This window comes from Coffea arabica, chromosome 8e (assembly GCF_036785885.1).
Source record: "Coffea arabica cultivar ET-39 chromosome 8e, Coffea Arabica ET-39 HiFi, whole genome shotgun sequence".
NCBI classification, from domain to species: domain Eukaryota; kingdom Viridiplantae; phylum Streptophyta; class Magnoliopsida; order Gentianales; family Rubiaceae; genus Coffea; species Coffea arabica.
The window spans coordinates 52,104,313-52,114,076 of NC_092324.1; the positions used below are offsets into that span (position 1 = coordinate 52,104,313).

General features: G+C 41.3%; 2 protein-coding genes across 3 annotated transcripts; one reads left to right on the forward strand and one right to left on the reverse strand.

Annotated features, from left to right (window-relative positions):
- Positions 1-201: 201 nt before the first annotated feature.
- Positions 202-5,450, forward strand: LOC113703007 (endoglucanase 6). The gene is made up of 9 exons (XM_027224214.2): positions 202-627; positions 728-940; positions 1,328-1,528; positions 3,115-3,204; positions 3,326-3,490; positions 3,674-3,958; positions 4,067-4,415; positions 4,507-4,554; positions 4,673-5,450. Exons 1-9 carry the CDS (start codon positions 421-423, stop codon positions 4,969-4,971), a joined length of 1,857 nt encoding a protein of 618 aa, XP_027080015.2. The 5' UTR covers positions 202-420; the 3' UTR covers positions 4,972-5,450.
- Positions 5,451-5,881: 431 nt separating this feature from the next.
- Positions 5,882-9,622, reverse strand: LOC113703008 (protein phosphatase 2C 51). Of its 2 annotated transcripts, none has more exons than XM_027224215.2 (3): positions 8,612-9,622; positions 6,927-7,032; positions 5,882-6,519 (listed from the first exon to the last, which is right to left on the reverse strand). In XM_027224215.2, exons 1-3 carry the CDS (start codon positions 9,473-9,475, stop codon positions 6,212-6,214), a joined length of 1,278 nt encoding a protein of 425 aa, XP_027080016.1. In that variant the 5' UTR covers positions 9,476-9,622; the 3' UTR covers positions 5,882-6,211. The 2 variants fall into 2 exon arrangements, with proteins under 2 accessions (XP_027080016.1, XP_071917678.1); XM_072061577.1 differs by having other exon boundaries at positions 6,927-7,062; positions 8,612-9,615.
- Between the last annotated feature and the right edge of the window lie 142 nt (positions 9,623-9,764).

A 9,764-nucleotide genomic window follows, 5' to 3' on the forward strand; every position in this document is an offset into this window, starting at 1 on the left:
TATCAGCTCATTAACCCTTGACGAATAAAACCAAAAGAAAAAAAAAATGCGGTAGTAACAACAACGTTAATAAAATACTACTAGTTCAGCAAATTAAAAATTACAAAACTAGTAAGTGCATTAATTTCTGAACAATTGGCACCTTCCCTCCACCCCCTCTTCGACCTCCATATATACAAGCACTTCCCCTTCCCCTACTCCCCTCACTCACCTCTTTCTATTCCTCTCTCTACTTTATTCCTGTTCTTCTCTTCTGGGGTAAGTTCCTCAGAAGTTATGCACTAGATTATAAACAAAACCAACATTGGCATTTTCCATACAGAAGATATCACTTCTGTTTTCAGAACAGATCTATATAGTTGCAGAAATTGATTTTTGGTGTCCCTTTCAGTTTTTGTAGCAAGGGTTGGCTTTAAATTAATGGAGAATACTGTGAAACTCTGTTTCATTGCTCCTCTGTTTCTGCTACTTGGGATTCTTCCCTTAGCATTTGCAGGCCACGATTATAGCCAAGCTCTAAGCAAGAGCATTCTCTTCTTTGAAGCTCAGAGATCTGGTTACTTGCCAAGAAACCAAAGGGTCCAATGGAGGGGCAATTCTGGTCTCAATGATGGCAAGCCCAGCGGGGTAAGTTCAACTATTTAAGCCACATTTTGATGTTTTAACTTCTGTGGCTCATTTTTCACGTGCAATTGCTAATTTAGCTCAAATTCTTGAGTTGTCTTAGGTGGATCTAACTGGAGGGTACTATGATGCTGGAGACAATGTGAAGTTTGGGCTTCCCATGGCATTTACAGTGACTATGATGTCCTGGAGCATTATCGAGTATGGGGGGCAAATGGCTGCGAGTGGTGAGCTTAGCCATGCCATGGATGCCATTAAGTGGGGCACTGACTATCTCATCAAAGCTCATCCCCAACCCAATGTCCTCTATGGGGAGGTAATGGTTCCCTCTATTTTGAAAAAAAAAAAATTAACGTTTGATTAAATGTTGGGATTCGTTGCTTAGATTGCGAGCAATTTTTTTAATTGTAGAAATCTTTTGGTCAAGGAGTTTGGTCTACTTGCACTACCACTTTTGGCCATCGCGATTCCAACATTTTTAAGAAACTACAAATTCTTTCGTAGTTAAATCTAACATTGGACTTTCCAATTCCATTTCTTCAAGAAACAATATGAATTCTCTTAAAAATCAAGGAGTGAACCAGTACGTCATTTTGAGAGAAAAAAAATTACCCGTTTAATACGGGATTAGGAGGTCCCCTGTTTTTTTTTTTTTTTTTTTACATTTTTAAGCATTGGTGGGATTATTATTATTTTTTGGTAGGTTGGAGATGGTAACACAGACCACTACTGCTGGCAAAGGCCAGAGGACATGACCACGTCAAGGGCTGCTTACAGAATTGACCCAAGCAATCCCGGATCTGACCTCGCTGCTGAAACTGCGGCCGCAATGGCCGCTGCGTCGATCGTTTTCCGCCGTGATAATAGTGCATATTCCAATGAGCTTCTCAACCATGCTTATCAGGTACACTCATACGTATTTGCATAGTCAAAATGTTGTTTAACTTTTTATTAATTCCGAATCTCTAATGTCGGCTTTAGACCAAAAGTTCTCTGATAGTACTAGTGTTTACATAACTAACTAACTGGTTTATTAGTAATACTTATAGTTAGTGGTCGCTGTCCACTGAGAATGTGTTCATTGGACTGGACGAGAGAGCGAGAGGATCCGGTTTGGTTTGGTTTGGTTTGAGACCTCCTCTCCCTTACAAATTACAATTTTTTTTTTTAAAAGAAAACAGAAAAAGAGAAAGAGTGTCCACCGAGAACAATAATGAATGAACTGGCGCACGCTAGCAACAGTTGATGGTGCGTAGGTTAGTAAAACGGTCGCAGTTAATAGGCAGTTCGAAGGTTCAGCTTTTTGTCAGGCTGGTGGGTGTCGGTGTAGGCCGCAGGGAGAGGTTGGAATGCGTTCTGCTTTTACGAATCCAACAAATCCCATTAAAGCTTAATGACTCCACCTTTACTCTTCTTTCTTTCTTCAAGATAAGAGATAAGAGAACCCAGCATGCTTTCTTCAATATTATAAAAAAAGAACTCCTAGTTTTACTTCTTAGTCAAAGTTGGACCATAGCCATAAATGTACGAACACAATCGACCTTCCATGTTGCTAACGCTAGCTAGCTTTTGCAAGACTTTCACTAAAGAAACCCAGACAGTTCACATATCAGCTGCACTTTTTGGAACGAACTACACTACTACTATTTGCTCTCTTTTTATCAAATGGAATGGAATATGCTTATCTTCACCGAAAGGAGCAACAAAGGGACTTCAAAGTTCCAAAACATCCCTTTCTTTTTCTTTATGGTACATTTGGTAAAATATTCGCTGATCAGTACAGACTGTTTCGAGTATGGGTTCTTTTCTTTTCAATAATGCGAGGTAAAACCTGTATGGATTCTTTAAACAAAAGATAAATGGCGTTTACACTGAGGTCCTGGTGAATGAAGAAGGAAGGGCCCAAAATTGAAAATTATAGATCAGCACAGCAGGAGACCAACAATGGCGAATCGATGCCCCGTTGAAATCTATAAAAGCAAAAGTGCTGAGTAGTACATACTCTTTTTTTTTTGCCCTTTATGGGTTAATATATGTACTCACTAGTGATAATTATTGTGGCATTGATTGATAGCATTGCCCATCATCATCCGGTTCAAATGCTGGTGAAGTGAAATCTTACGGCAAAAAATAAAAAGAAAAGAAAAATCTTACGGCGCGTAATTGGGCTCATGGAGGACGTAGGGCCCATCTTAGCCGGCATTCACGGGCAATGTCTCTTAATTGTACGGTTTTGATGTACTTCCAAATCCCAACCGTTAATTAAAAAATGATCAAAGGTAAAATCTACGGGGTGTGGAGTCTGGGCCCGTAAGATCTTGAAACGTGGTGTGTTGTCGGTGGGATTTGGAGTTTTGGACCACTAAAAAATAAAAATATGCCCCTTTTATATCTTTCTTTTCTTGGTTTTCCTGTCTTACCCTTCATTTTCACGAATATCCCCTCTCTCTCTCTCTGCGGCGGCTTTAATGTATTTGTTGTCGTGTTCAGCTGTTCGAGTTTGCTGATAAATACAGGGGCAAATATGACAGCAGCATCACAGTGGCCCAGAAGTACTACCGATCTGTTAGTGGGTACGCGGTACGTGATTCCTCCTCCTTTTTTGTAACCAATCTAAATAAAAAATTAAACAGTAGTGCCATTTTTTTTTTTTTTTTTGCCCCCCTTAGTAAAAGTACATTTCACTCGCTTTTAATTGCAGGACGAGTTGTTGTGGGCAGCAACCTGGTTGTACAAGGCAACCAACAACCAGTTCTACTTAAATTACCTAGGCAACAATGGGGATGCTCTTGGTGGGACCGGTTGGGCCATGACTGAATTTGGGTGGGATGTCAAGTATGCTGGCGTCCAGACCCTTGTTGCTAAGGTAAAATATTTTCTAATCCACACTAACTATTTTCGAACAGTTTTCTTGACTTCTAAATTGTTATTTCCATAAATGTTGGACTCAGTAACAAATAATCATATAATCAAAGGTGCGCCTGGATTGATAGATAGCCTTGTAGCTTCATGAACTAACAAACCCGCTTATTGTATTGTTTCGTTGCAGTTCTTAATGCAAGGGAAAGGTGGTCGTTATACAGGGGAATTTCAGCAATACCAGCAAAAAGCCGAGGCTTTCATGTGTTCGTGCATGGGAAAGGGCAATCAGAATGTTCAGAGAACTCCAGGAGGCCTCATTTTCCGCCAGGGGTGGAACAATATGCAGTTTGTCACAAGCGCCTCATTCCTTCTCACTGTCTACTCTGATTATCTTGCTTCTGCTGGCAAGTCTCTCAAGTGTGCTTCTGGCTACGTATCGCCATCTGAAATGCTCTCATTTGCTAAATCTCAGGTATAGCTGTTCTCTACGAGTCTTAACCGACGCGGCGCATTTCACCTCTTATCTCTTACAATTGTCTTGTGCTAACTACTCGATGCTTGGCTTCATATGCTACTGCAGGTGGACTACATTCTTGGAGACAACCCGAGAGCCACGAGCTACATGGTTGGATATGGGAACAACTATCCTAGACAAGTTCACCACAGAGGTTCATCCATTGTCTCCATCAAGGTAGACCCCTCATTTGTGAGTTGCAGAGGGGGTTATGCCACTTGGTTTAGCAGGAAAGCAAGTGACCCCAATGTCCTCACCGGTGCTATTGTTGGAGGGCCAGATGCATATGACAATTTTGCTGATCAGAGGGATAACTATGAGCAAACTGAGCCTGCTACCTACAACAATGCTCCCATTCTCGGTGTCTTGGCTAGACTACATGGTGGCCAAGGCGTTTATAACCAGCTTCTTCCAGGTATAGTGGAGAGAGATTGATCTGTTTCAAAGTCTTGGCTTAATTTAATCATGCAGTTTTCGCTTAATTTAATCATGCAAATTTGGTGCAGTGGCTCAGCCTAAACCAGTTCCACACCCTAAATTAACTCCAACTCCAGGTATTATTCTTTTCAAGTTCTAGGAACTTAAGTCCACTATCTTGCAATTCTCAAACCTTGCCCAAGATACATTGCCTGATTGGTGGGACTATCTAATGTGGGGGTTATTGTATCGCAGCTTCATCCTCCAATCCAATTACTGTTGAGCAGAGGATGACAGATTCATGGCTTAACCATGGAAGAACTTACCATCGATACTCTACAATAGTGACTAACAAATCTGACAAGACAGTGAAGAATTTGAAGATTTCAATATCTAAGCTCTACGGCCCTCTGTGGGGTCTCACAAAGTTTGGTGATTCTTACACATTTCCAGCATGGACCAACTCTTTGCCCGCAGGAAAAAGCATCGAGTTTGTGTATATCCATTCTGCTTCTCCTGCAAATGTATTGGTGTCATCCTACACATTTGCTTGAGACAAGAGGAAAACGCATTCTCAGCAGAGGTTTATGAGTTTTATCGAAGTTATATAAGAATTGTGCACATATAGAAGGAGCAGCCCAGAAGGCCTACCGAAAACTTCAATTACTTGTTGATTTGCAATCTCAGCAGTGTTTTAGTTGCAGTTAGGTTAAATAAGTGCGAAGCATGGAGGAAGAAAGGAGTGAAGAGACGATTTAAAAGTGCTCATCCTCTTTCTTCTCCACTTCAATTATGAGTTTGCATAGAAGAATTGAGAGACAAGTCAAAAAGAGTGAGATTTCGAGAAGTGAAGAAAGGTTTCACATCTCAATAGGGTTTTTAATGTTTTCTTCTACAGCAAAGCTTTGAGTACTTTTTCTTTTAAACTTTTTCAACTCGTTGTGTGGTGATATTGTAAGGTTTACAACTTTTCTTGATCTCAACATGAATATAGTTGGTGCAAATTTGTGATCAACAAGCTTCTTTGTCTAAATGGTTTGTTCTTACAACTCCTCAAAATGCTGTGCTCGTTGTTTGTGACATAATGATTGTGTCTCATCACGAACAGGAATACACTACTGGGACCTGCAGTGCTTATTGAACAGTACTTATTCTATAAAAGAATGATCAATTTGGTCAGCCAATGAAATCTACAACTGTACGAAGAAGAGACACCTGATTACGGTCATGCACTATTTCGTTGAGTAGCATTGCACACTTGCACGGGACCGCCGGTTCAAACTTATGTACTACTAGCAACACTAAACTGGCTAGTTGCTCGTAATACCTTTTCTTTGGGCCTTCAGCCTCGTATTCCAAACAGTACGTGTAGCCCAACTTCACAACATCATGCGGTGTGTGGGGAGCTAACAACATGGGTTGGGCATATTAGAGGGTAGCAGGCACTAATTAGTGCTATCTAGCTGATAAAACTGCTGAATTCGTATACTTTCATCGGCAGATTCGCTAAATTTAAAAGAGAGTTGATGTTAATCAAGTTCTAGAAAAGTAGCTAATCATAAAAATGAACACCTTAGCCTTAGTTTCACGACTAATTCACCTTCTGCAATCCCACCAATTGTCCAAAGGAATGAATTTGAGTGAGAAACGAACGTCGTTCCAACCATGTCCAAAATGAGAGAAATCTCCGATGTACATTGCACGTTCAGATCCTACACAACAGCGAGGAGAGGAGGGGGGGGGGGGGGGGTTGGGGGAAGCAGAAATGACATTAACACGAGTAAGTACAATCAACTAGTGGAAGCTTTGCTGCTCGGTTGGTTGCTTGAGATCAACTACGATTATGCTTATGTTGTCTCTGCTTCCTTTAGCAATAGCTAGCTCAGCCAAAATTGCTGCAGCTTCCGCAGCACCAGGTTCCTTCGACAACCTTTTGCTAATCTGGCCATTCAGACACCTCCTCACTACTTCACAGGCAACGTCATTGGGCACCACATCCCACAGGCCATCAGTCGCAATGATGAGGAAGTCGTCCGACTCTGTTCTCTTGCATACTTTGACCTCTGGCTCCGAGATCACGTAGGGCTTCAGATAGTGATCGCCTGTATAAATGAAATTGGTCCAACAATTGAAAACTGGAACTATGATCACAAAATGCCGGCGATATAAATGGAAATTTACGTAAAAGTTATTTGCTAAACCTCAAACTTCTTTTTTTTAATCGATTTCAGATTGAAGCCTGTTTGTATCCCACACAGATATTAACTGACAAACTTTATTTAGATTGGGACTCGCAGACGTTATGAAGACATGATAAATCAGTGCAGCAGGATTAAAAAGATTCATAGTCCCAGAGACAAGGAAGATAAGAATAGTGCAAATTTCTTGAATTAGGCATTTGTTTGCTTAATGATCAGCAAGGTCTCCTTTTAACTTCATGCAGATAATGAAAACAAAAGCTGAAGCACTGGAGTCATTTTTCCACAGTATGAATTAGAAGATGATGTACCTATCGATCTTGAAGTAGCAAGGACTCCCTGTACACGGCAACCGTCCCAATCGATGATCCTTCCACCAGCAGCTTCCACCCTCTCCTTCTCATCAGGCCTGTCAGGCTGCTTAAAATAAAATGCCAAAAGTGAAAGCTAAAAGAAATTAGTGTCAGATATGCTTTGAAAATTAAGAATGCCAAACATCGATGATTACCTTAAGGATAGGAGTAGTATTCACCGGAAGCATGACAAAAAAAAAAAAGTGTTGCTTTCGTTCTAACAATAAATTCAGGTTGCCCTCAGCTTGTACTTTTTATTCCTTCTTTTTGGGGGACAATCAAAAGCTTTAAAACTAGCAGATCTCACAGCGATTAAGTTTTTAAAGTCGTCCTCACAAAAAAAAGTGCATAGTTTCTGTTCCTTCTTCGATAGAAAAAATCTGGATAATACGTAAATTATTACAATAAGATACAACTATTTGGGAAGATTTGAGCGGTTAGCCGTGTCATTATATCTTCAAAAGTATTGTTTGAAAATTTCTGAAGTTAACATGTAGACATAAGTTAATATGTAGACAACTAGTCAACCAACAACTTCGAATTTAAATTGTCCAAACCACCTAAAGATCATTTGAAGAGGGTCTTACGAATTATTGATCCCCAGTGTTATATTTGGTATGTTATGATTAAACTCTAGCAACTTAACATATCTGGGTACTTCAAGCCCTGTCTACCATGTTTTGATTGCATTTCAAAAAACAGTGAGAAGACAAGTGTTACCTAGAAAAATCAGTGAGATGCAATGTGCATGAGATTTTTTAAAAAAAAAAAAATTTGAAAATATAAAAAGATACTAAGAACATATTTAGAAAACATGCCAAAAATCTTTTATCCAGAAAGTGCTACCGAACTAGCACTAATATGAGAAGATAAGTACTTCGACGAAAGAGATAAAGAAAAGGATTCAGAGTTGAGTCATGCAAATCCATAGTGGCTGATAAAAGGCACTTTAGTTCTTTTTTTTTACATTGTGAATTTCCTGTTTCTGCTGGACACTTTTGTTTTTGTTCCCAAAACAGAAAAAATGTTCGTTTTCGCTTGGATGGCTTATTCGGCAAAATTTCCTTTGTGATGTGACGTTCTTTAAACACGTTTCTTATTGCCTTGTTATTTTTTCACTACATTTTTAACCTCACATATATGATATATATACATATATAAATATATATATACACAAACACACACACTCACACACTAGTAGATAAAAATTTTTTGCTCCAAATGAATAGACTTCAATATTTGGACCTTTTGCCACCTTTGTGAGTGAAGTGGGTCGTACAGTAGATATTTCTGGAGCTGGAGAAAACGAGTCAGATAGGCAACTAAACGAGGAAACCCAAAGGAGTTGCTGGCATTTCCAGCACACCTCACATGATGCATGCAAACATTGCAGTGCTCCTAAAACATTTCTGAGTCGACGTCGACAACAAAACAAAAGCAGACAGACATCGCACGGAAAGCGACAAAGCGAAAGAAAGGCACACGTAAGACGTAAACGATCTCCTAGGTGACACCTCAACGCCCTCAGAACAAAAACAACCCAACCCAAAGAAAACAAAAACAACCCAAAACAAGAAAAAATAACAAAAAGGAAAAAAAAATCCATCGTCAACATGACAACACGAGAGAATTCAGAACTTCACCTTATGATCATTCGACAGCGCCATCGCTCTTCCGCCACGACACAGTACCGCCCTTGAGTCCCCACAATTTGCCACCACCAACTCCTCTGGCCCCACCATTACCACCACCGCCGTTGACCCCACCGCCCTCTCCGCCTCCCCTACTTCCAAACCCCTCACCCCCACCACCTGCTCATCCATTCTCAAGAAACACGCCGTCATCACTTGGCTCCAATCAACTCCACTTTCATTTTCCGACGATAATACTTTGTCCCTCGTGTTTGCTTGGAGCTCTTTTTCTACCAAATGGTGCATGCGGTCACGGCATGCATTGGCCACCCTTGCCCCGCCGTGACCATCGTACACTGCGAAGAATTCGTACTGTCCGGCCACTATCCCAGGCGCCACAGTCAATGCATCCTCCATTACCCTCCTGCGCCCGATAACCGATACCGATCCGCAAATTAACCGGGTCATGCTACCGCGATCTTCCACTTCGCCCGCCGCTCCCTCTTTTTCACCAACTTCTCCCTCCGGTAGATCATCTCCATCACCAGGAGCAGTGCTCTTTTCTGATGCAGAACCTGAAAAACCCGTGTCACCGCTCCTGTTTCCGGCAGCCCCTTTCAACTTCTTGTCCTTCAGGGAAACATCTTCGTCTGCCGGTGCCTCGTTGGACTTGGAGGTTGCCACCTTGTAATCAAAGCTTCTCTTTCTGGCGCAGCCGCATGCATCCTTGTCCTCGCTAAAATGCAAGGGCGGTTTCAAGCCGGCGGTCATCATTCGCCTAATCTGCAGCCTTTTCCGGCGAGCTTTCCTCGCTTTCTTTGCAAGAAGAGTACCCTTTGTAGTGCTAGTTTTGTGGCCGTCGAGAGGGGATCTCATCTTATTAAAACTTTCTGTTTTAATGATTCGATATCAATGAAATTAAACATTTTTCAAAAGGGGTGGACTGTGGAGTTGAGGGGGAGGGGGTTTTGAGAGATTCTTGGATTGTAAAGACGGGAGGAGAGGGCTTGTGTGTTTTGAACTTAAAAAAGGGGAGGCAAAGAGTGGTAAGCTAGGACAGTTAACGTGGGTAGAGGAGGAGACTGGACAGTGAAGAGTACGAGGAAAAGCAGACACGTATGAAGGAGGAGGAGTGAGGGACGGAGGGCAAGGGCGTGGGATACTT